Source organism: Echinops telfairi, unplaced genomic scaffold, assembly GCF_000313985.2.
Source record: "Echinops telfairi isolate 266 unplaced genomic scaffold, ASM31398v2 ScPeMD7_23;HRSCAF=83, whole genome shotgun sequence".
Taxonomy (NCBI): Eukaryota; Metazoa; Chordata; class Mammalia; order Afrosoricida; family Tenrecidae; genus Echinops; species Echinops telfairi.
In genome coordinates, this window is record NW_022103920.1 from 38,463,764 (window position 1) to 38,490,712 (window position 26,949).

Here is a 26,949-nt window from a genome sequence, read left to right on the forward strand (position 1 = left end):
GACTTGTGGGCTTAGGCAGCACTGGGTTGGGATGTTTTCTTGATATGCACTTAACCTTCATATAAAACTCTCTCTATACATATGAGTTTCTGTGGATTTGTTTCTCTAATATACCCAGACTAACACACAGAGTGACAGGCTGGCTTCATGGCCCACGGAGACAGAGGCCAAAGGACAATAAGGCTGAAAGGCGGAGGACTGAGGCAAGACCTGGTTGTTGGCTAAGGAGAGATGTTGCTGTGGACCAATGATTGTATCCATACTGTTTACAGATCGTGACCTGTGGGAACTTCCCTAATACATTCCCTTAATCCTGAGTTTTGTCTGTGAGTTCTGTGGGACCATTGCAACAGTTTTTGCACTCAGTAGCAAAGTGTAGTGTCATAGGAGGTAAACGTGATGCAGAATAGCGTAAAAGAAGGATGGGGGTGGAGATATATCTGACATCTGCCTTGTGGTAATAGGGAAGCCAGAAGAGGTCAAATTTTTACACTTTTAATTCCATTTTTACATGAACTTCTTGAAGTGCCCTCATCTTTCTGGTTCTGTGTGATCACTGGGCACTGTTCCTCTTATTCCTGTTGATCACAACTCAGTTGAGTTTTTGTGAACTTCGACTGCCTTGACTTAGAAGGACTCTCAGTTCTGTCTCTTCCTTTCCAGGACACTGCTGGGGTGTTCCAGGATTTCCTCGTCTTTGACCTCGCCAAGAATCTTTCTCTAGATAGTGAGTTGGGCTAGTCATAGGGTTCTCCTGATTTGTTTTCCGTATCACAGAGATTGCTGTCCTGAGTTGCCTGATGTCCATTGTATGTTTCATAATTGTGCCTGTTTTTTATTTGTTTAGGTAGGGACTCAATGCACTCCCTATTACTTCAACTTTGCTAAAAATATAGGATTTCTCTGTTAACCAATTCTAAAGCCTTGGACTCTTTTAAAATCAGTATTAATTTAGTTTTGTGTGCACTAGGATTTTTTCTTCTTCAAAACTTTGATATCAGAAAATAGCCAAATAACTGGTTTAATTCAGTGAGAGCTGGTTACTAAGCCATTCCAATGTACATTTTATTATTTCCTTAGTCTTTGCACTAAGTACTGATGAGATGTTAGCCACTAAGCACAGGAACAAGGGATCAGAGCTATCTTTTTGGTGAAAGGAGGTTTTGTAAAATTCCGGAGTTTACACTCTAATATATAATGTAGTTAGACCGTGGAAGGGAGCACCACAGAGGATGGAAGTAGATCGTCCAGTGAGGGAGGGGAGCTCACCTACCACACCACACCCAGAGGGAAGCTGGGACAAAGGAAGGAGGAGGAATTAAATTTTTTAAAGAAAAAAATAATAATAATGTAGTTAGAAAGTCAGGAAAAATTTTGCCTAGAGGAACAGATGGAAAAGACCCTTTCTTTTGGCTCTGGGCAATTTGGGGGTGGGGAGAGAGGGTTATAGCTGAAATAGACATAAAATAGGATTTAGAAAAGATGCTTGGTTTTTTTTATTATTAAATAGTATAAGGTTGCTTTTTCCCTCTTGTAATGAGAAAGGAGGTGGGGGGTTGGGGCGGGCTGGGCAGGACTGAAAGCTTTTGATGCCAAACTCTCCCAGACCTTTGAAGAACCAGGAAGATCCACAGGCCTGGAGAATTGCTACTGATTTGAAATACAATGATTTAACCACAGAAGTTTATAGCCTTGGGCTTTTCTGTGCATAGTTTAAACTGTATATCAATTAAGGGTTGGTTAAAAAAGTAAAGATTTTCTGTAATACTGAACTCTAAGAAAATCTATTTGTTCTTGAGCCCTCTCTCTCCCCCAGTCAAAAGAACAGTGGATAGCAAGGAGCGGGAAATGGTAATTTACTTATATGTAGCTTTTTATGGTTTGCAAATATTTTTCATGTGTCTCATTTGTTCTGTACAGCCTTGTAAGATATGTATCACAAGTTTTAAAATCTTCATTTTTAGAATTTTAGAAAGTGATTTTTTTCCAGGTCATGGAATTAATGTATAGAATTAAAGTTCAGGTGCCCTCATTTCTAGTTCAAGATTCTTTCCTTTTGAACTCTGCCTGTGTAGTGATGTACCTGTCTGTTGTTGTTAGGTGCCATTCAGTCGGTTCCAATCCATAGCAAGCCTTTGTGCAACAGAATGTAACCCTGCCCGTCCTTTGACATCCTCACAATTCCTGTGCTTCAGCCCATTGCTACCCTTTGAAACCATTTATTTAGCTCCTTGACTCCACCCTTTCTTCCGTTTTCCGTACCTACTCTATTAAAGAGCAAGTTTCCGAGTCTCTTCTGACATCCAGTTTGAGCTTTTTAATCTCTTCTTTCTTTTTAATGACCTTTTGCTTTCTTCATGAGTGATGGTCTTCATGTCCTTCCACAGCTTATCGGGTCTTTTGTCATAAGTATTCAGTGCGTCAAACCTGTTATTGAGATTTTCTCAAAATTCAGATGGGATAGACTCATGGTCTTTGTTCCATTCTCATGGACTTGTTTTGATTTTCTTCAGCTTTATCCTGACCCTTACATATGAGCAGTTGATGGTCTGTTCCACAGTCAGCCCCTAAGCTGGTTTGAGCTGCTGATTTTGAGCTTCTCCAGCGTCTCCTCCCACAGATATCGTCAGTCTGATTTCTGTGTATTCCATCACCTTTTGTGTCTTTGCTGTGAACAAGATGTTGGTCTTGCAAAATTCTAGCATGCAATGTTTTGTTTATGATTTTATCACCAAGTCCATATTTTTCTATTTTTTTGCTCCTTTCCAACCCACCATCCTTCTACCCTCCCCCCATATTTTTCACCTACTGTTCCTTCCTCTTTCTTTCCAGCTTTCACATTCTAATCTCCAATAATTATCAATGTCTTTTGATCAATTTCTGGGCAAAGTCATTGGTAGAATTATTCACTTTCTTTAACACTAGCTCTTGTGGTTGGTGCGTAATTTGAATAATAGATGTATTGATTGGATTTCCTGGGAGGCAGATAGATAGATTATATCACAGCATTGTGCTTTATGATTGATTTTGCACTCTCCTTTTTGACCATGAATGGCTTGTCATTCCTCGTGATGGTATTTTTCCCGGCATAGTAAATCATATGCTTTTCTGATTAAAAATGCCAACACTGGTCCATTTCAGCTCACTAACACCTAGGACATTGATCTTTATGTGTTCCATTTCATTTTTGACACTTCCAATATTCCTGGATTTATACTTTGCACATTCCAAGTTTTGATCATTAGCAGATTTTTACAGGTGTTTCTCTTTATCATGAGTCCTTCTCCATCAGCAAAGGAAGCTCCCAAAGGCTCCACTGCTGCAGGTTTTAGCCGGCTCACATCACCACGGTGAACTCCACTCTGAGAAATCAGCTCCTCCTCAAGCACATTTCGCATGTCATCCAACCAGTGTGGCTCATCCTCTGGTACTATAACCCAGTAAAGTTTACTTAATGCTTAGTTAGTTAGTTTTAGTTATTTATTTGCCCCAAACAGACTTTATAGGCATTTCAATTCATTGTTATTTCAGCTTGCCTAAAGTTAAGTTTCATAAGTTATAAATGTTTATTTGATTTTCAAACATCAGCTTATTATAAACTGTGAACTTTTAAAACATGTTTGGGTTATTTACTATTAGGAACTATAAATTTACTCATTAGAAACTATAAATTCTTCATGTTTTGGTAACAATACTTTTATCATTTACTGCAAATGTTTCTTCCAGTCTCTTTTTCATCTTATTTTTACAGTTTTCATTAAACAAGATTAAAAATGGCATACTCATTGTGAAATTTCTCTTGTATAATAGCTGGGATAAGCATTACATTGCAAATGTGGAACATTTTAGATAATATATGTACATGGTCTTCTTTTGAGAGTGGCCTCAAGAGGAATAATAAAAATAAATAATAGAAATTTTAAATCAACGTACTGAGAGGATATTCTTAGCAAATGTGATTGATAAACAATGAATATTAATACAAAATGATTTAACAAAAGTTACATATTAAAGGTCAAAGATGGTGAACTCTCAAGAGGAAATAGTAACCTTGCTTATTTCAACTTATTTGAAAGCTCATGCTAGTCAATCAGTAAATTGTTTTATTATCTTAAAAATTCTTAAAACAGTGGTATTATTAAGTTGTATTTGTGGTTACGTGACTTCCATAAATTCCTAGAAAAAAGGATAAAATTGTATAACCTCTCAAAAGTAGTTTGATAGTTTGTTTCAAGAAACTTAAAAATATTACTTTTAAATTAAAATTAAAACTTAATATTCCTTTTTGTTTTCCCTGAAGGTAATAATTTCCCTGATGTTAATAACTTCCATTTTTTAAATGTAATTTTTTTAAAGTCTTAATTTTCCATGCATTTATCCCAGATTTAACCCTGAACACGCCACACTTATCTAAATTTCCTCCACTTAAAATTACTTACATGACTTCCTCCCCACTACTACCATGATCCCAATTCTACCTTACAAATCTGGCTAGACCAGAGAATGTACATTGGTACAGATTGGAACTGGAAACACAGAGAATCCAAGGCAGATGATCCCTACAGGACCAGGGTTGAGAGTGGCGATACCAGGAGGGTGGTGTGAGGGTGGGGTAGAAAGGGGGAACCGATTACAAGGATCTACATATAACCTCCTCCCTGGGGGACAGACAACAGAAAAATAGGTGAAGGGAGACATCGGACAGTGCAGGATATGACAAAACAATAATTTATAAATTATCTAGGGTTCATGAGGGAGCATGGAGCGGGGAGGGAAGGGAAAAAATGAGGAGCTGATGCCAGGGGCTTAAGTGGAGAGCAAATGTTTTGAGAATGATGAGGGCAGTGAATGTACACATGTGCTTTACACAATCGATGTATGTATGGGTTGTGATAAGAGTTGTATGAGCCCCTAATAAAATGATTTTTAAAAATTACTTACATGAAAACACATTGAGCATTATATATGTAATATTAAATTAATATGTATTAATTTTAAGATAAAGGAACCCTGGTTGCAAAATGGATTACCTTTTGGGCAGCTAATGTCAAGGTTAGAAGTTCAAACCCCCAACAGCTTCATGGAAGGAAGTGAGCCCTTCTGCCTTTGTAAAGATTTGCAGTCTGGAAAACTCTTAAGGAGCAGTTCTGTTCTCTCCGATAGGGTTGATCTGAGTCGAAATCAACTTGATAGCAGTGGATAACCTTCAAATCTGTGTCCTGGAGCCTTCTCTAGGTCTGGGTACTCTAAGCCACATTCATTTCTGCCATCCTAGCTTCTCCCTCTGTTGTTAAGTAGGACATTTCCTTTGCCTTACTTTTAAGTAAGACCCATTGTGGACTCTACCCCTCATCTTTCTCTTTCCTCATTTTCTCTTTTATAGAGCACATCTGTTATTTCCTGAGAAAGGGCATATGTGATACACATATATATCACATGATATATACATAATACATGTGTTAGTGTGTGTGTGTCTGTACATGAGATACATCTGTGTGAGTCAGAATCCACTCAATGGAAGTAGGCTGGGTTAAGGTGAAATGTCTATTTATCCTTTGTATTTGGTTATTAGCTTAGCAGATTATGTAGTTTTTAGTTGGAACCTAACTATAAAAGTTGGGGGGGGGCGTAAAGGTTGGAAGATGAACACTGTTTTGTGGGTTTTAGTATTGTTGGATGTTGATCCTCTGCATATGGCTTCTATTTTCACACTATGTGTCACGTAGGATTTTTTCTTGGTTGCTAAATGTCACTGTGATGTGCCTCGTTAGTGTTTTTTTCACCACGGGTATTTTGTAGATTTCTTTATTCTGGGGTTGACGCCCTACAGCTCTAGGTGACCTTTATTTTACTGCAGATGTTAAAACATCCATTTTATCATCTTTCTAAATTCAGCGCCCCTGTTCTGCTCTGAAACCACTTGCGCTTATTTTCCAACTTTATTTCCTATAATTTTCTCTCGTCTTTTCTTCGGAGTACTTCTCCATTTTTCAAATTTTCCAGTGGCATATTTTTAATTTCCAAATACATATTTTTTGTGTTCTCAATGTACCTTTTTTATTACAGTTTAGTCTTGCTTCATGGGTGCGATACCAACTCAGATTTCTTTATTTTTTTAACTCAGATTTCTTTAATGAATGACTCATTTTTAACAGTTTTTCCCCATACATTAAAAAGAAAATTTTTGGTTATTCTATTCCTTCTTTTCTGTTTGCTTTGTCTTTGACAGTAGAGATTGTACTTAGATGGTTGAAAATCTTTTGTCTTATGCTCATATTTAAGAGTGGGAAAAAGACCACAAATGTATTGGAGTTTCTGAGCGTAGTGTGTGGCACTTAGCCATTGTGTTCTTCACCACTGGGCATCCAGCTGAGTCTTTTCATAGTGAAGCCCCACGACCTTCTGTAGTGACCTGTTCACATTCCCCAGGTGAAGCTCTTCTAATTATTTCGTTCTTCTGGGGATTGAAATGGAGAAGAACACTGAAGGATCTGTTCCAATATTTAGTATGTAAGCTTTAACTTGTTTTCCCTGTGGGGAAAACTGAGGACCTAGAATGGAGTGTATATGGCCTAATCTCTATGCTCGTAATCACAGGGCCTGGAAGACCAGCTCTAGCTGAAGAAACTCTAGCAGAGGAAGACTTCTGCAGTCCTGAGATAGAGATAAAACCTCATGCACATCCTCCAGTGAGGAGGATTTTCCCACAGTAGCCCTCCATGAGGCGGCCACTGTAAAGATATCTCTCCAAGCACCTGGGCGCTCACTACGGAGAGTACCTATCTTTAAAAGCAATCAGATTCTTGCGTCCTTCTGCTCAAGTCAAGGAGATGCCCCTTGATGCTTTTTGATACTTATCATAGGGTGTTCCCCTGGTGATCTCAGGGGATATCCAAGTACTGGTCAGCCGCTGCCCATTCTATTTCATATGTACCTGCTGGAGGCTTGCAAGCCTCATTACTTCATATATAACCCTGTTGGGAAATATATTTGCTCTCTCTTGCTCTTGATTCCAGTATGAGTGGAGGTGAGCCCCTGTTGCCTCACAGTCTTGTCTTTTTCTTCCTTAATTGCACACACTGCTCCTAAGGACCTGTTTGTGCGGCTGGATCCCACATCCCTGTACATTATGCCCTCTAATCAGGAGACTCTTTTACCTTGGCCAAGAAATAAATCCCTATTCTTTTATGAGCATAAAAGGAAGGTCGCTAACCTTGCTTTGATGACTATTCATGTGGAAAAACAAAGAGCCTCAACAATCAAAAGAGGAAACCAACAATAGTCAGTGCTGACAAGTAGCAGAGCAGCCAGTGGAACTGACTAAACACACATTATTCATGGGACCCAGGAATCCCACCCCTAGCTATTTTCCCAAGAGAAATAAAATTTATCTTCACACAAAAATTTGTACATGAATGTTTATAGCACTTATTCTTATAATTGTGAAAAACTGGAAGCAACCCAAATTTTCTCCAGCAGGCAAATTATAAAGATGTTGTAAATCCATACAATAGAGAAGCATTCAATAATAAAAACAGATGAACTATTGATTTATACCAACACATGGTAATTCTGAAAGATTTTATGCTAAATGAAAGAAGCCAGTTTCAACATTTTATACATTATATAATTCCATTTACATGGTGTTCTGGAGAGTAAACTAAAACTGATAGAGACCAGATCAGTGATTTCACTGTGAGAAGTTGCCTCTTTAGAATATACATATTCGATTAAAGGAGGGTGGGGTGAGAAAGAGGGATCCATCACATGGATCAAACTAGAACCCCCTCCCAGGGGGACGAATAACAGAAAAGTGTGTGAGGGGTGTAAGAGGATGATGTAAGATATGGGCAAAATAATCTATAACTTATCAAGGGTTTGTGAGGGAGGGCAGGCAGGGGAGGGTGGGGGAAGAAATGGGGAGCTGATATCAGGGGCTCAAGTGGGAAGAGAAGGCTTTGAAAATGATGATGGCAGCATATGTGCAAATGTGCTTGTTATATTGGAGGAATGTATGGATTGTGATAAGAGATGTAAGAGCCCTCAATAAAAGTATTTTTAAAAAGAATATACATATTGAAGAAACAGAAACCAAAATTCACATATGATAGTGAAACTAGCAGTTACCATTATTTAGCAGTTATATTAGTTCATTTTGTCCTCTTACATAGAACCGATTGGATAGTGTTGAGCTAACATATATTTGAATACTGGCATGTGACCATGAGTTGAAAGCAACTCAACAGCAACTAACAGCAAGTATCCAGTTCACCATTGTACTGCTGGAGGTTTTCCGTGTCATGGTACGCTGTAGTAGGAGTTTCTGGGCAGTACAGATAATTAATGTGCTCAGCTGCTAACCAGAATGTTGGTGGATCAAGTCTACTTGAAAGAAAGGCCTAGTGATCCATTTCTGATAAATCACCCATCAGGAACCCTGTGGAGCACAGTTCTACTCTGACACACAAGGGGTTGGCATGCCCTAGAATCTACTCCATGGCAATTGATTTGATTTGATTTGGTTTAGAATGTTTCAACCTTAAGCATAAGTAAATTCGATAATATATAAGTGGTGGAGATGTATTCTTATAACAAAAATATTTTAAATGAGTTCTAATTTAAAGAATATGATGAAGAAAAAGACATCTAATAATTTATAAACTGGAAAACTAAGTCATCTTCTGTCTAAATCAATTTTATTTTTCGAAACTAAGCTGCTTGATTAAATCTTGATATTCTTTCCTAGCATTTTAGTAACTTTAGATATGTCTCTGATTAAACATGTTAAGACAATTACTGTTGTAACTATCTTTCCATGTTTCTCACTGCAGGTTGTGCATATAATTATATAAAAAAATATTGCTGTTGAGTTGGTTCAGACTCATGGTGGCCTCACTTGTTATGGAATAGAACTGAGCTCCATGGTTTGTTTTGAGCATATTTGGGCTTGGGTAATCCGTAGGGTTTTCTTTGGCTGTAATCTTTATGAAAGCAAACAACCAGGCCTTTCTTCCTGAGTGCCACTGGTTGACTTTGAGCTGCCCTTTTCCATAGTAGCTGTGGTAGTTACATAATCTGGTGTCAATTTGAGATTACAAGTGAAGGGGTGGAATCTGGCTTGTCAATCAAGATAGAACCCGTGGGGCCTCTGTGTGGGCATGATCTTCTCCTGAGAATTCTGGGAACGCCCGTATTTCCTCCTTGGAGGCAGGAGACTCTTCTCTCTCTCTCTGCTTAGTCCCTTGGAGACTCTCTACTGATAAAGACTCACTCCCTGAGAAACGCTCTACTGACAAGACACATGGCACTACACCCTGGGAGCTGGAGAAGCCACATGGACCTACCCTGATGCAATCAGACCTCTGGAGCCGGAAAAGCCGCCTAGAAACCCTGCCAGTGCTGAGATGCTTACAACATCACTGGAGCCACAAGACTTCCAACTCACTAGCCTGTGATCTTCCTGCATTCAGCATCATTGCATATATTTCATGAGTCTGAAGTGGACTTTATAGATTGGTATCAGACATATGGGCTAATATTGGACTTATGGATTTGATCTGGACTAGACTGGGACATTTTCTCAGTATTCAATCACTCTTATATATGTGTGTGTATTTATGAATTTGTTTCTCACAGTATGGTTCTGGGAGCGGGATACTAGAGAAACAAATCAGTTGAGTCTCCTGAATTTATTTCTCTTGTCTACCCAGACTAACACAGTAGCTGAATGCAAACTGCCACACAGGGCCATTATCATTTGGTAAATAGAGTTAATTACTCTCTGCACTTTTTGTTTTTTCTTCAATAATACTGGGAGAGTCTGTGTAAGTAGCTATAGCTTTATCTACATTAGCGGGTTCTCAACCTGTGGGTTGCGACCCCCTTGGGGGTTGAACGACCCTTTCACAGGGGTCAGCCAATTCATAACAGTAGCAAAATTACAGTTATGAAGTACCAACAAAATAATTTTATGGTTAGGGGGGTCACCACAACATGAGGAACTGTATTAAAGGGTTGCGGCTTTAGGAAGGTTGAGAACCACTGATCTACATGATCATGTAAACTGGCTGCCTTGTAAGATTCCACCCACCCCCATAATTATTAGCCATTCTCTAAATGTTGGATATTTGTTTCGAAAGGTTTTCTGTTAGAGGATACAACTTTCATAGCTGTTTCTGTAAATTTCTGAGCTTTTCAGGATATTTAACGTCAACACTGCTTATATATAATCCGTTGACATTGCTTTGAATTTACAATAATCATAATTTCTATACTTATTCTATTTTATTGTAACTAAAGAACTCCACAAACTAAAGAACTTTATTTATTAAAGATAAAATATTTGTGCAACTATATTTTTCTTAAATAATGATTTTTGAAAGGATATTTTATTCAACAAATACTAAAAAAAATATAGTATTTTTAAAATTACGTTTTACCTGATATTTTGAAATCTTGATATTTATCTATCTGGATGATTTTTTTTTTTTTTTGTAGATTACCTTTCTCAAGGAATCGATCTTTCTGGAATAGAAGTAATAGAAAATGATCTACTTTTTATTGGAAGAGCTCGGCTTGAAGTGGAAAATCAAGCTAAGCGCCTACTGGAGCAGGGTGTGGAAACTCAGGTACTACAAACTATACCTTTTTTAATGTGAAAAATATGGCATGCTACCAATGAATATTTATTTGACTTTGAGTTCTAAAAAATAATATGTGTCCCAATTTTATTGCTAAGGTACCAACTACTTATATAATTTGAATTAGAGAATAGGGTACAAAATGTAAAGAAGATTATAATGGACATATATTTAATCCTACTAAAATTAGTTGAGGAGTGTGCATTGGTGGCATAGTGGATTATGGGGTGGGATGCTATCCTCAAGGTCAGCAGTTCAAAACCACCTGCTGCTCCAAGGGAAAAAGATGAGGCTTTCTATTCCTGTTAAAAGTTCCAGTCTCGGGAAGTGCTGCTGCTTCCTTTCTGTTGTCGGCCCGAGAGCCTGTTGTCGAAATGGGCAAGTTCATGAAACCCGGGAAGGTGGTGCTGGTCCTGGCGGGACGCTATTCGGGACGCAAAGCCATCATCGTGTAGAACATTGATGATGGCACCTCGGACCGCCCCTACAGCCACGCCCTGGTGGCTGGAATCGACTGATACCCCCACAAAGTGACAGCTGCCATGGGCAAGAAGAAAATTGCCAAGAGGTCAAAGATCAAGTCTTTTGTGAAGGTGTATAACTATAATCATCTCATGCCCACAAGGTACTCCGTAGACATCCCCTTGGACAAAACTATCATCAACATGGATGTCTTCAGAGATCCTGCTCTTAAATGCAAGGCCCATCGAGATGCCAAGGTCAAATTTGAAGAGAGGTACAAGACAGGCAAACCAAGTGGTTCTTCCAGAAGCTGAGATTCTAGATCTTGAGTCAAAATCATTAAAAACACCCCCAAAATTAAAAAAAAAAAGTTCCAGTCTCAGAAACCCACAGGGGTAGTTCTACTCCAACCTGTAGAGTCAATATGAGGCAGAATTGACTCGATGGCAGTGAATGAGTGAGATATTAAGAATTTTAGTGTATGTTGTCAGTAATATGAAATACAATTCATATGATGTATTGGTAGATAGTATTTGTTCTGAGTATATGTTCTGTTATTCACAACACTACTTTTTCCAGCTACTGACTTAAATAATGCACTGCAATAGCCACATAGAACTCACAGACAATATTCATGATTAACGGGCTTAGTAATAAAGCTAACAGTGACAATGCCGGTGAGAAATGCTCAAGATACAGTTATTTAATCAGGACATCTTCTTTCAAGGCTGCTAATAAATGCCCAAAGGGCATGCCACCACTCCCATGTAAGTCTCAACCTGAAGCCCTTCAGTGAATCCAGCTCCCTGAATTAAGTGCCCAGATGTACCCTACTCCAGGAAGCTGCAACAGAAAGGCATCCAACTCCACTTCCTTTGGTGGGCAAACCCAGCTTCCTCAATTGAATGCCCAGCGGTACCCCACTTCATAAGCCAGTCTCTTGCCATAAAGCACTCAGCTTTATTTGCTCCACCACTCTTCTCACGTCCTGCCTTCTGGTTCTGCTGCTGCTCTTCTGATGTCACAGCTGTCTTCTGGACCAACAAGGTTCATTGCACGGAGATCTTCCCCCACCTTCTTGCCCAGACCTACGCAAGAAAAGCTCCTGGCTAGAAGAGCCGCGTGCCCTTGTCTTGTGCTTGTTTGTTTAAGACATTGCTACTGTCTTTAAGTTTCTCAGCTCAGTAAAGTTGGCACTGTGGTGGTTTCTTTTTTCAGAAGAGGAAATGGAGAGTTTAAATTTGTCCATGGTATGCAGCTAGTAAATTGGGATAGGTAAGGTCCAAAGCATCAGTATGTTAATTCCAGAGTTTGGCATCCTTTTTCTTTTAAAATCATTTCATTGGGGGCTCATACAACTCTTATCACAATCCATCCATCCATTGTATGTCAAGCACATTTGTACTTTTGTTGCCATCATCATTCTCTAAACATTTGCTTTCTCCTTGAGCCCTTGGTATCAGCTCCACTTTTTCCCCCCTCTCTCCTCTTTCCCCCCTGAGTTTGGCATCCTTAATCATTATGCCATAATTTTAAACAATTCCAATTTATTCATTATTTCTTCTGAGTTACCATATATACCCGTGTATAAGCCAAGTTTTCCAGCACATTCTAATGTAGTTTTTGTGGTAAAATTAGGTGCCTCGGCTGATATTCGGGTTGGCTTAAACTCGGGTATATACAGTAACTCTCTGATGCTCATTTTACTTATGTAGAAAAAGCCCTCAGATATTAATCTATTAGAAGAGTTCTTGTAGTGCTCGCTTCGGCAGCACAAACACTAATATTGGAACGATACAGAGAAGATTATCATGGCCCCTGCACAAGGATGACACGCAAACTCGTGAATCATTCCGTATTTAAAAACAAACAAACAAACAGTGTTTATTCATATTTCTTTGATATTTGCAGTGCCATCTGGTATTATCCATTTGTGTTGGACCTACATACAATAATTAATATTTAGATTTTTAAATGTATTTAAACCAAGGGTTTCATTTTGTACGTTTCTATTATATAAAAATGTTATTAATAACTCGTAAACATTCTAAAAATAAAGACAGTATTTATTTGACATGATTCTGAACTGTTATAATTTAAAAAATATAATTGAACATCAGTTACTTATTAACATGAACTTTTGAAAGTGTAGTACATACAGGAGAAACCTTGGTGGTGTCATGGATTAAGCATTGGGCTATTACCCTAATGGTCAGTGGTTCAAAGCCTTCACCATCCCTGGGGGAGACAGATGAGGAAGTGTGCTTTTATAAAGATGCATAGCCTGGGAAGTCCTGTAGAACAGTTCTACTCTGTCCCACCGGGTCTCTGCGAGTCATATTCATGGAAGGCAATGTGTTGTTTGTCTGTTTGTTTAAATACATGTATACATACAGAAAGGTGATTACAATCAGGAATTTACATATAAATGAAAGATCACAGTACCACCAAGTACAAGAGGGCTTCAAAAAGTTCACACAAAATGGTATTTGAAGATAATGGAATGTTCCCCCAAACTTGTTGACATCACCCCATTCCAGCACTCCTGAGGTCTCTTCACGCACAGCCCCTCGCCCTCCTCCCCAGAGGTGACCACTGTCCTGACTTCCAGCTCTCAAGTTTAGTCTGCTATTTATTTTTTAACTTGAGATCTCCTTATAAGGATGAAACATAATTATGTGCTTCTGTACATAAGAAAAGACACCTTTTTAAGATCTTAAAAAGAGTAGCAAAGAAAACTTTGTTCAAGTTTTTCTACTTGAACTCGGAGGAAGAGCAGCGCCTTGTTAGAAGAGGCTGTCAGCTCCGCTCCCCAGCACTGTCCACATATGCAGATTCCATTGTCTTTGGTGTCTTCTTTGTTTTCCTTTAGTCAGTGCTTTGTAACGTTTCAATATGGTAGTTAGACTAAGGCATCCCCAAAGGAAGCTGTAATGAAGTACTACAACATGTTTATAGTAGAGATGGGCGATTTTATCAGGCCACACAGAAATGCTTACTTTCAAGGGTGAATTTCCATATTCTTGTATCATTAGCATGAGAAAATGTTTTCTAGAAAGTATTGTACATATTTTATTATTTGTGTACATTTCATTAATTGCCAATTTTATTTTTGCTTTATATAGTCTGATTTATATTAAAAATGAAAAAAGAACCGGCAAACTTTGAAGAAATTAATATTCCTTAAGTATTGATAGTTCCATTATATATTCAGATTTTCTTACATTAATCAAAAGATTATTAAGCTAGGAAGCTGTGGTTATTTAGTCAAGACCCTATCTCTGATGAAGTTAAAAAGGTGCAGTAAGAGTGAGTTAGAAAGATAAAGAAGTGCGATGTAGCAGCGATGAAACATACTACTTTCCTCTAGTTCCTAAATGCTTCCTCCCCCCACCCACCATCATGTTCCAAATTCGCCCTTGCAAGTCTGGTAGACCAGAGGAGGTACACTGGTACAGATAGGAACTGGAAACACAGGGAATCCAGGGCGGAAGATCCCTTCAGGACCAGTGGTGTGAGTGATGATACTGGGAGGGTAGAAGGAGGAGGGTGGGTTGGAAAGGGGGAACCGATTACAAGGATCTACATGTGAACTCCTCCCTGGGGGAAGGACAACAGAAAAGTGGGTGAAGGGAGAAGTCGGACAGGGCAATATATGACAAAAATAATAATTTATAAATTATCAAGGGTTCATGAGGGAGGGGGGAACGGGGAGGAAGGGGGGCGGAAATGAGCTGATGCCTGGGGCTTAAGTGGAGAGCAAATGTTTTGAGAATGATGAGGGCAATGAGTGTACAAATGTGCTTTACACAATTGATGTATGTATGGGTTGTGATAAGAGTTGTATGAGCCCCTAATAAAACTATTTTTTTAAAAAGGTCAAGAAGAATAAATAGGAAAGTGGGTCTGAGCAGTAGCTGTGGAATGCTCTGCATGGATCTTAGAAAGCAAGAGCCACGGAGCTTTACTCTCTGTGTAGCCTTGCATGCTTTGGAGGGCCCTCTCCGTGGATGAGACTACTGTTTCTTTATAAGACTGTAAAGCTCAGGGTTACAGCATCTTTGGTGATGTTAGCCATTAAGATTACTAAGTTCATTTTTCTTATTTAGTTTATATAAAGTTATCTTATGAATATAATTTGGGTTCCGATATAGCTTTCCTTAAAGGGAGAAAATGTTAGCAGTTATTGCCAATATTAAGAATATTCTGGTTCAATTCTGTTTGTACTGCACTTTCTCATCTGTAAATTGACATTTGGGCTTGGCCATGCATGTCTGTCTGTTTCAGATCTGGATCCTCTGGGATATGGTCTGAAAATTAGGTTTCAAGCGTTTCTTGCTTTGCAGAGGTAATGACATCAGTGAGATAATGCTTTCTGGGAAAGAGGGTGCTCTAGTGAAAAGACCCTGTGTTTGGGAGCTTGACATCTGTTACTGTCTACTCCTCTGGGACTACAACCAGCCAGAGGTGATGTTCAGTTGTGTCAGCAGGTAGTGTAGGAATTAAGAATGAAACTAACCTTTACTGAATGTCTGCTCTTTGCCAGGCTTTGTGTTAGTCACTTTACATTTGTTATCTTAATCACTATAACAAATCTGTGAGAAAGATATAATTATCCACTTTTTATAGTTAAGGAAACAAAGGTTAGGAAATTAGCTGAAGATTCCACAGCCAGCAAGTGATAGAATCATGGTCTGAAGTGCCTGCTTTTCTCCTTCTTGAATAGGACTAAGCAGTTAATTCTAATTTTTTAATTAAAAGATCATTTTATTGGGTGCTCTTACAGTTCTCATCACAATCCATACATCCATTGTATCAAGCATATTTGTACATATGTTACCGTCATTATTTTCTAGACGTTTACTTTCTATTGAGCCCTTGGTATCAGCTCCTCTTTCTACCCGCTCCCCCATGACTACTTGAAAAATTATTACTAATTATTTTCATATCTTACACCAACTGCTGTCTCCCTTCCTCCATGGTTTCTGTTAATTCTAATTTTGTTTAAGGGTTTACATCTACAATTATTTGAGAAAATTAAAACAATTTGTGGTGAAAAAAAGGAATTCTTATAGCAAAAAATATGTTTATTCTTTAGGAAGTCTCTATATGTAACTAAACTAAACTTTCCCCCTCACTATACCGCAGAATGTTCACGTTTCTGTGTAAGTTTTTCTCTAAGGTGACTGCTGTAGACTTTCCCTACTTTCCATCAACCTCTCCTCTTGCCACAAATCCCCGTTGTGCTGCAAGCAGATGTACTGGATTTCTCTTCACATCACCTGTGTTTCAGTTCCTTTTCTCATGAGTTTTTCTATCTCTCGTTGATACCTTCACCTCTCCCTTGTTGTTCACTCCTCATCAGCATTTAAAAATGCACTTTTTATGCTACATACTTTTCTCTTTTCTGCTCCATAGTCACACAGCCTATCTTTCAGTTTTTCATGTATGTCCTTTTCCTTCTGTTACCCTCCCAAACCAGGCCCGTGCACTAGAGCGATTGAGTCCAATTAATAACTAAGTGGAACAGAGAAAGAGAAAAATGGTGTAGTAGGATGCTACCCAATGGCGCACCCAACAAAATGAAGCTGCTTAGTGGATGTTTAATGCATTGCCCTTCCCAAATAACACTTATACTTATTTCCCTAACAATATTAATTTAAATATTATATGTAGATGGGCTATAATTCTCAAAATACATGACTGGCTTTTAAAAAAAAGACTATAAAACATCACATAAAGTTCATTGAGTACGTAAAATAATCCTATGATTCATTATCTTGATGTCTATTTTCCGATCACTGCCCTTTATCAATCTTACACAATGACCAAGAAAGCTGGAGAGGTTCGATCAAACCCCAAACTCAGGCCATTGAATCTATTATAACTCACAGCAACCCTGTAGGACAGGGTGGGATGGCCCCTGTGGGTTTCCGAGGCTGTAAATCTTTATGGGAACAGAATACCTCCCCTTTCTCCTGAAGAATCACTGGTGAGTTCAAACTGCTGAGCTTGAGGGTTTGCAACCCATGTGTAATCCACTATCCCACCTGGGCTAGTAGGTCAACCCCAAACAGGATTCAAGAATTAACATTCCAAATGCTTGTTTGAACCCTTAGGAAACAGAGCATACAAAGATAAATATATAAACTACTTCAACAAAAGGAATTATACTTAAACATGGGTGACTCAAATAAAAATGGCTACAGTCTTGCTCACAAGTCTTACTTGCAACTCACCTTCCTCATGTAGGGCCTTTGTTCATGCTTGTTTTTTTCTTGCCTTAGTCATCATAGTTTCCATTAAAATAGATGCTGTAAGTTATCGCCATTTTATTATGATAACTTGTGTTCTTCCAGTTGTTAATAATCACTGAAATATTTACATATGATCTTAATATTTATTATAAATGTAGACTAAGAACTATTTTAATTTGGAAATGCTATCACATTCATGTAACATACACAGGTAGTTTATGTGCTCATAGCTTAGAGATGTTTAATATTAATAAATAAGGAACTTAAGAAAATCACATGCTATCATTCACAGTTAATAATCCATTTGTTATTTAGGTTAGTTTCTCAAAACTGTTTATAATTCTCTTTTGTTGAATAAGTAGTTGATGGATGTCATTTTCAATATCTGTTCATTGTAAAACTTAAAATAGTATAAGACAATCATGTTCAGCGATATCTTTGCCAAGTGTTGAATCAGTGGTATTTGAGAACATCAGAAATTGTCCATCTTAATTATCATAAATCACTTTGGTGATCTGACTATTGGCTAATAAATTAAGATCATTAAGAAAAATCAAATTGTTGTCACCTACTTGAATTTGCTCTAAAGAAGTAAATGGGCATAATTTCCCCTATTTTATTGTATGCAGGCCTTAAGTGAGAGTGTTATCTGAAATGCAACCATTTTATTTTGGAGTGCTGCAACCAATGTATGCGCTCTAATTCAGAGGAAGAAAGTTTTCTTTAGAAGGTATACCAGTAAGGAGACCGTAGCAGTACAAAACACACTGTCTTTATGGTAGTCTGTTTGAAATCGGAATATATAGATAATCTATATATACCTTTGGCTTTGGCATCTCCACTTTGGGGAGGCACCTAGAGATGCTTTATATTAACTCAGGTTTCAGGTTAACCATGGGAAACAGCTGTTGACCAAGAGCAAGCAACCAGAACCATAAGGTTTGTTAAGTCTTTGTCCAGTCCTGGGATCTTTGTTTACTAACTTAATAGCAGGGCCTAGCTTTTAATCACTAACAGGTGAGTAAGAGAAAACGCTCAGCATTATCTTGCCTTTGTGAGGTGTCACCTTCATCCAACCTGTGTGCTTTCGAGCAATGTGGCAAGTTATAAAAATTGCACAGACTGCCTTCAGTAAAGTATCTGAGGCTATAACTGCATTTTGTAAGGGTTTTTTCTAATTGCTTTGAATAAAGCAACTTAGGGTTAGAAGAGGCAAGTTGTATCAAGAGCCACCCAATTGCAACTTTGGCAGATGTGCTGTCCCTTCCGCTGCATGGCCTCTCCTAGTGTCGGCAATAACTGGTTATTCTTTTTAAAGCCAGTGTCCCCCCGCCTTTTTTTAGCATTCTTTTTTCAAACCAAAATTTTTCTGGAAGTGCAGATGACTTGGGTCTCACTCTATTTTTCCTTGTTGTATTACAAAGATTCTATTGTATTATAAAAATTTACATTTTCAGAGCCATAACTTAAATAACCACTTCAATACCAGTGCACTGCTGACCTCACAAAAGCCCTGATACTTACACCTGTAAATATTCATAGTAAGAGCACTACCACCTCCTTTACAAACAAATCAGAAGACGGTGATGATCTAGAGACTCTCTCTAGGTGAAGCATATCATGTCTCCACATTAGAGAAAACATCCATCCACTTTGTAGGAAGTTAGAAAAAACATGGACTGGTGTGCACATGTTAAGTAACAAGCTACCTGCAGCTCTCCCATGATTGCTGTATTGCTCTGTCTCTCTTCACGTGTGTGGGGGTGTGTGGGAGGGGTGGGTGTGGGGTATGTGTTTTCTAATGACCCTTATGAACCTTTCAGTGACAGAAACCCAAAAAAAAAGAAAGAGGAGGCTTTATGATCTTTTCTGGATTGCAACGAACTCCATTACTTCAAGCTACAGCTAGCTTTCAAAAATAGGTAATAGAGATTTTGATCTGGATTCGTTCCTGCATCACCATAGATACCAAGCCCCCACAGTGAAATGATGACATTTTAATTAGGAAGATGGTTTCAACTTGTGAATTATAAACTTTTTTAGTAAACAAGCACAAGACATTGTGGGGTTCCAGGATAAAGTCTGAGAGCCCACGTCTTTGAGAGGTCAGTGCCTGGCTCTAACCTCCCCCGTGGTGGTGGTTGCTCTAGTCCAGGGCAGCAGGTTCTCAGCTTGTAGGCGGTCTGACTAGAGGTGTCATGACAACGTGATCTAGCTAGGGGTTCTCTAAGATGACAGTGTAGAATTGGAATTCAGTAAGCAGATACCTACACAGTATAGTACACATACAGGAAGCAATTATGATATTTTGAACCTCTTTACTTTTAAATTTTAAATTCTGACATGTCTAGCATAACAAACGCAGCCGCGCACATGCACTCTTGGGCAAAGGCAACTAGAGAAGTTAGGCATTCAACTGAATACACCGATTGCTTTTGTACTTAATTACAGCAGTTCAGAAGCAATACTTCTTTTGTGATCTCTCTTTTCTTCTCTAACTGACCTGAGAAACACCAATAGTACATCCACTCCTTTTGATGTGAAGATTTGTGTTATGAGAAAAAGGGAGGGTTTTTTCATGTTGCTTTGAACCACCCATTTATCTCTCTCTTTTTTGCTTGTGGTTTTAGAAAATAAAATCATAGAACTAGCAACAGCTAATATTTGCTGATATGCTCCTCCTCGTGAGGAGCCCCATATTGGATTATCCTCGGTGGAGAAAGAAGCAAAGCTGGATAAAGGTGGGCTGTGTGACTGGAGGTCCATGGCTTAACCACTCTTCTGTCCTGCGGTGCTGGGTCAGAGCTTCCCTGTGGTGCTGCCTCCAGGGCCCCACTGCCACCCTGGCAAGCTCTGAGCTCTTGATGCTGGAGCCTGCTCTGCACTGTAGGCCTGACGCAAGGCCTTCTTTGCTGGGTACTGAGTTGGCGGCTAGGTGCCTGGCTGCACACCCAGCCCCACCAAGGCTGAAGCTTTTCAGCCCCAGTTCCTCTCACTTGGAAGTCATTAAATGTGCTTGCACTTTCTTCCAAACACCCTTTCCAGTCCTTTTCCTTCCTTTCCCAGTCCACAGCAATTTTGAGCTGCAGAGCCTTAGGCTGCACAGGAGCTGGGAACCCAGATTAGCCATATGGCCGATGGACAGGACCCTGGCCCGCAGGAGGGAGCAGAGCTCAGCTTTCTCAGGGCTGACCTGAGACCTGGATTCAGGGAAGGGATGCTTCATAATAGTTGCTGCCATGCCTGCTGCTTTCTTACTTTAAACAAGATTTTCAAACAGTAGATTTTTTTTTATGGTCCTAAGTACAAAATGTTGGATAGTAAGATAGTTCATAAGTAAGGAATAAGTGTACACTATAGCCATCTTTGCCAAGTTGAATTTGTCAACGTGAATACCTGCTCTAAGAGACCTAGCTTTCATAACTTTTCAAACTGCTAACTGGCTCAGCTCATGAATCGTCAAAAATATTTCATCATTTAGAGCTATCAAAACCCCTTTTCTACAAGGGGGTACCCCCACAAAACGATTTCCCACTCCTCCCCCAAAACTATATATTTAAATTTTGTTTTACAAACAACCTTATCATCTTCAAATTACTCTCCATTACACTCAATACATTTGTCAAATCTGTGAGTCCATTCTGGAAAACATTTTTCAACTCATCTGTTTGGATGGTTGACAGCACCTTCCTCGTTTATTTCTTCGCCTCTTCTCTGTCATCAAATCCACAGGGCGGAGCTTTTTTCCTGTTTGTTTGTTTTGCTTTGTTTTGGTGCCTCCTCGTATATGTGATCCTTGTATTGTATGTGTAAGGTTCCAATAATTTTTCAGCTGTCATCCAAATCATCTTTTTCGAGAGAGAGTTGTGGCACACAATAAGCAACTTGAAAGGATAATAATAACGAAAACTTTCAAGTAACAGATCTAAATGGCTCCTTATCCTGTTTCATTTATTTTACTAACCTTAATTTGCTAATTTGCCATCGTTCCTCCCAAATATTTGTCTCTTTGTTCTCATCATTATTAGTTTCCGTGGGTTTAAGAAATACCTGATCTTGGTATGTATATAATTAAATATATATATAACAATAGGGAAATAGATCTATGTACATATATTTATATGTGAAGTATTAAGGTAGCAGACGGACCTTTGGCCTCCACTCAAGTACTCCCTCAACACAAGAATACTTTGTTCTAATAACCCAGCATTCTGTGATGCTCACCTTCCCAACATGATTGCTGAAGACAAAAGTGGTGCATAAGCAAATGTGGTAAAGAAAGCTTATGATGCCTGGCTATCAAAAGATATAGCACCTAGGGTCTTAAAGGCTTGAAGATAAACAAGCAGCCATGTAGCTAAGACGCAACAAAGCCCACCTGGAAGAAGCACACCAGCCTTGTGATCATGAGGTGTTGAAGGGATCATCCAAGACCCAGAACAAAAAAACATTGATGTGAATGAGGGGGAACATGGAGTGGAGACCCAAAGCCCATCTGTAGACAATTCAACATCCCCTTACAAAAGGGTCACAAGGAAGAGACGAGTGAGTCAGGGTGCACTATAGCACTTTTGAAACATACAACTTTCCTCTAGTTCTTCATTGCTCGCCCCCCCCACTATCATGACCCCAATTCTACTTTACAAATATGCCTAGAGCAGAGCATGCACACAGGTACAGATAAGAGCTTGCAGCAAAAAATCCAGGAAAGATAAACCCCTCAGGACCAATAATGAGAGTAGCGATACTAGGAGGGTAAGGGGAAGGAAGGGAGAAAAAAGAGCCGATCACAATGATCAATATATACCTCCCTCCCAGGGGGAAGGACAACAGAAAAGTGGGTGAAGGGAGACAGCAGTTGTATGTAAGACATGGAAAAATATATATATAAATTATCACGGGTTCATGAGGGAGGAAGGGTGCAGGAGGGGGTAAAACAAACTGCCACTAAGGACTCAAGTTGAAAAGAATAATTTGAAGATAATGACAACATGTGTACAAATGTGTTTGAAACAATAGATGGATTGTGATAATGCTGTACAAGCTCCCAATAAATGAGAGGAAATAAAAGGATATAGAGGAAAGAGCTAGAAGGCAAAGGGCATTTATAGAGGTCTAAATAAATGCATGTACAGTACACATGTAAATATATTTATATATGAGGATAGGGAAATAGATTTATGTGCATATAATTATAGTTTAGTATTAAGGAAGCAGATGGCCATTGGGCCTCCACTCAGGTACTCCCTCAATGCAAGAATACTTTGTTCTATTAAACTGGCATTCCATGATACTCACTTTCCCGACATGATTGCTGAAGACAAAAAAGGTGCCTAAGCAACTGTGAAGAAAGCTGATGGTGCTCGGCTATCAAAAGATATAGCATCTGGGGTCTTAAAGGCTTGAAGGTAAACAAGCCGCCATCTAGCTCAGAGGCAACAAAGCCCACATGGAAGAAGCACACCAGCCTGTGTGATCACGAGGTGTCAAAGGGATGAGGTATCAGGTGTCAAAGAACAAAAAAACTGTATCATTGTGAATGAGGGGGAATGTGGAGTGGGGATCCAAAGCCCATCTGTAGTCAAATGGACATCTTACAGAAGGGTCGTGGGGAGGAGATGAGTCAGTCAGAGTCCAGTGTAGCAATGATGAAACATACAACTTTCATTTCAATCTACCATGTGAATAATTTCTTAAGTAACAGAGTAGATTTTTTTTACTGTATTCATACCCTACTCTCTAGCTTTGGGCTACTAAAGGACCCCTGGTGGTGTAGGGGACTATGCATTGAGCTGCTAAGTACAAGGTCAGGGGTTCAAACCCACCAGCCACTCCTCAAGAGAAAGATGAGACTATCAACTCCCATGTAAAGTCTTGGAAACTCAATGGAGCTTTTCTGTCCTGCTGTCTAGGGTCACTATGTGTTGGAACCAACTCAATAACAGTGAGCGTGAGGGTCTTTTTTTGAAAACGCATCAGAAAATCAAAGGAGCCCTGTGGCTCAGTAGGTTATGCTTTGGGCTTCTAACTACAAAATCAACAGTTGGAAACCAGCAGCCACTCTCTGGGAGAAAGACAAAATTTTCTACTCTCATGAAGAATTCCAGTCTTACAAACCCACAGAAGCAGTTTTACTGTGTCACCTTAGTGACACTGAGTTTATTTTTGTTTTGGACCCTGCTCATTGGTTACAATTTGGCTTGTTACTGTTCTATAAATATGTGTATTTTGTTTCTCAAACATTCATTGTGCCAGTATTTGGACTACTCTTCTTTTTATGGTAGTACTTAATTTTACGTAGTCTTATGCTAGATTCATATTAAAGTAGTGGTTACTAAACTTTTGTAATGGATACAAATTTAGTTAATACTAAAATTTTGTAATTCAGAATAAAAGGGTAACCCAGTCAACCAAAATTTTTAATTTTGTCACGATAGATTAATTTCCACTTGCTATAGTTTTATTACAAAACTATTTCTTTTAGGAGGATCATTACAAACTTAGCCAAAATAAATTGGAGGTTAGAGGTATCCAAGTTTTCCAAAATGCTATCTTACTCCATCCTCTCTGACATCAATCCCCAGTCCTCATCTCAGGATCCTCCCAGGGCTCTGCAATGCACTGCAACATTTCACAGAACTCACAAACCATTAAAGAAGTAGCTCGTGTAGGTGTGGAGACAGAGGCAAGCACTGTAGTTCAGGCATCTGTCTGGAGGATTCTCCTTACTTATGCCCAGGTAGGCCAGGCAGAGGAGCACACCAGGACTTAGATCACTAGGACTTAGTTTCCAAGTCATGGGCTAGGGGCTCTGTTACAGCAGTAACTGGCACCTGATTGGTGGTCAGAATGATTCAGCATTATCTTCTGCTCGTATTCCATCAGGAAGTATGTCACAAAGATAGCATCTTTTCCACACTTTGATGAGGGTGTGGTTTTGGCCTCTGACATCAGTAATTAGATAGAGGACAGCCTGATTGTTTTTGCATACCTTAGGTGGGCCAGGTTTAGTCTCAGCCAGTTGTGTGAACCCAGCCTCCTGCTTTTCTGAATTAAGCAGGAAGCTGGTGGTTTGCTATTAAGAGGACACTTAAAAAAGAAGTTAGTTCTTGTTTTAACACAGATATCAAAGATGACAGTTAATCTGAAAGCCACACCCCTAAGGAAATTATGCATAATGACTTGATTCATACCCACTGGTAAAGCAGGGACTCAATTATATCCCATCTTAAACAAGCCTAATTAGCATAACAAACAACTCACTTCAAAATTGGATTATAGCCACAGGTATCACTCACTCAAAACTCACTGCCATTGAGTTGATTCCAACTCATAGAGACCCTATAGGACAGGGTAGACCTGCCCCTGTGGGTTTTGGAGTCTGTAATTCTTTACGGGAGTAGAAAGCCTCATCTTTCTCCTGTGGAGTGGCTGGTGGATTCCAACTGTTGACCTTGGGTTTAGGAAACCAAAGTGTAACCCACTACCCCACCAGCGCTCCAACCACAGATATCCTGGCTAGGATTTAGACTACATCACAAAAAGGAGGACTGTCGCCAGAAGGCCCTATGAAGCGATTAACTACACTGCATTTATACAATTGGACGTTCATGCAGCACGTTCGTTCTGGAGGCTGGTTTTATTCAACATAATTACCGTGAGATGTCCTCTTGTTATTGTGTGCATTAGTAGTTCCATTTTTATTTCTGATTAATCATATATTTTCTTTATATATAACATTTTATTTACTCATTCACATATCAATTAGTATTTTATGGCTATTGTAAATAAAGCTAGTTTGAGAATTCATGTACAAATTCTTGTGTCAGCATATTTTTTATATCTCTTGGCAAAGAATGTTGGGTCTTTGTAAAGAACTGTATGTTTACTTTCAAAGAAATAGCCATTTTTCCAAATGTGTTTTATATTCCTATGTATAATAAATCAATGTTCTGGTTTCTCCAGATCTTAGCCAGTATTTGATGTTTACAGTCTTTTTTTATCTGAGCCATATTACTAGATGTGGAGTAGATTCTCATTGTGATTTCAACTTGCGTTTTCTTAGTAACTATTCATACGACCAACTTTTAAAATACCCTTTAAGATTATATTGACTTCATTAATATGTTGTAAGAATTCTTTATATAATCTTGATATGTGCTTTTGTGTTTTGTCGTGTGTGTGTGTGTGTGTGTGTGTGTGTGTGTGTGTGTAGAAATGCAAGGTGTTTGTGGCTCACCAATGGGATTAAATAGCTTGCTAAAATTGTTTTAGAAAAAACATGACAACCTTAGGAGATGGAACCATGTTAATAAAATATATGAATTTCTAATGTGAGAATTGGCCAGTATTGCCACACTTCTAGGTTTAAAATGAGCCATTTCAGAAGCAGAAAGGGTGCTCTTATTACCATCAAGAAAGAGGAGCCAAGAGTGGAGCTGCTCAAACACCTCACATTTACATAGTTCTTCAGACCTGGGGCCATAGTTGATTCCACTTTGGGCTAATAAGCACAGGTCAGCAGTTCAAACCCACCAGTCACTCTGTGGGAGAAAGATAAGCCTTTTGCTTCTATAAAGAATTACAACTTCAGAAACCCAGAGACAGTTCTACCTGGTCTTCTCGTGTTGCTATGAGTTGGAATCAACGTGGTGACAGTGAGTTTGGTTTGGTGTGGTTTTGCATCCAGTCGTTGGAGAGTTGTAAAGACTATGCCAAGAAGACCTTTTCCAGTCATTTGCTGTCCTGTATTCTATAATACTATATCTCTTCCCATTCAGTGGCTTGCCTTTTTTCTTTTAGCTTTGTTATTGAGGTATAATTTACATAATGGTGTTGACTATATATAATTTGCTGAATATCAGGGGGTTTATACAGTTTTAACTATATATAATTTGCTGAATGTCGGGGAGTTTAAACAGTTGTGCTACCATCTCACAACCCAGTTTCTAATCCTTCACTACAAAGAGCTCCATAGTGCCGGCTAACAATCAGTCTCTGCTCTCCTCCCTGAACCCCAGCAATCACGAGTCTGCTTTCTAATTCTATAGATTTGCCTTTTCTAAGAATTTTATATAAATCCTACTATAGATCATTCTGACAGGAATCTTATAATTTTATATATCTGATTTCTCTCTTCACCCAAGTTCCAGATATCAGATGTCTGTTCCTTTTTGTTGCTGAATAATATTCCATTTATGGATTTTTAATATAAATATTCTGTTTTTACATTGATAAGTTGATAAGTATTGGGATTGGTCCCAGTTTTGTCTACTAAGTATAATATTACCTTTTTTTCCATTGACATTTTTAGCTAAATCCCCCTTGTCAATATTTCCTTTTTGCATTTTATTTAAAAGGTTTTTGCATTTCCTAAAAATACTTTTCCTGTTTTTGTTTAGAAAGTTTTTAATTTTAGCTCTTTGGTTTAATTTTATTATTTGTTTGCTTATTATTTTTTTATTGTACTCTGAGTAGAAGTTTACAGCGCAAATTAATTTCCCATTCAGCAATTTATACACATTTCGTTTTATGATGTTGTTTGCAGTCCTCTCAATGTAATAGTAATCTTCCTAGTTCTTTCCTGGTTT

The 26,949-nt window shown here is 38.7% G+C and overlaps 1 protein-coding gene, 1 non-coding gene and 1 pseudogene across 2 annotated transcripts in view; all 3 read left to right on the top strand.

Annotated features, from left to right (window-relative positions):
* Window positions 1-26,949, top strand: part of COG5 (component of oligomeric golgi complex 5) — a 296,280-nt gene that overhangs the window by 122,796 nt on the left and 146,535 nt on the right. The window contains exon 8 of the mRNA XM_045288944.1: window positions 10,498-10,628. Coding sequence (XP_045144879.1) covers window positions 10,498-10,628 — 131 coding nt within the window. The remainder of the gene's footprint in view (window positions 1-10,497; window positions 10,629-26,949) is intronic.
* LOC105978610 lies at window positions 10,972-11,424 on the top strand (annotated as a pseudogene).
* LOC115869237 lies at window positions 12,859-12,965 on the top strand. Its single transcript, XR_004046059.1, has one exon. It is a non-coding gene; the product is annotated as a U6 spliceosomal RNA (small nuclear RNA).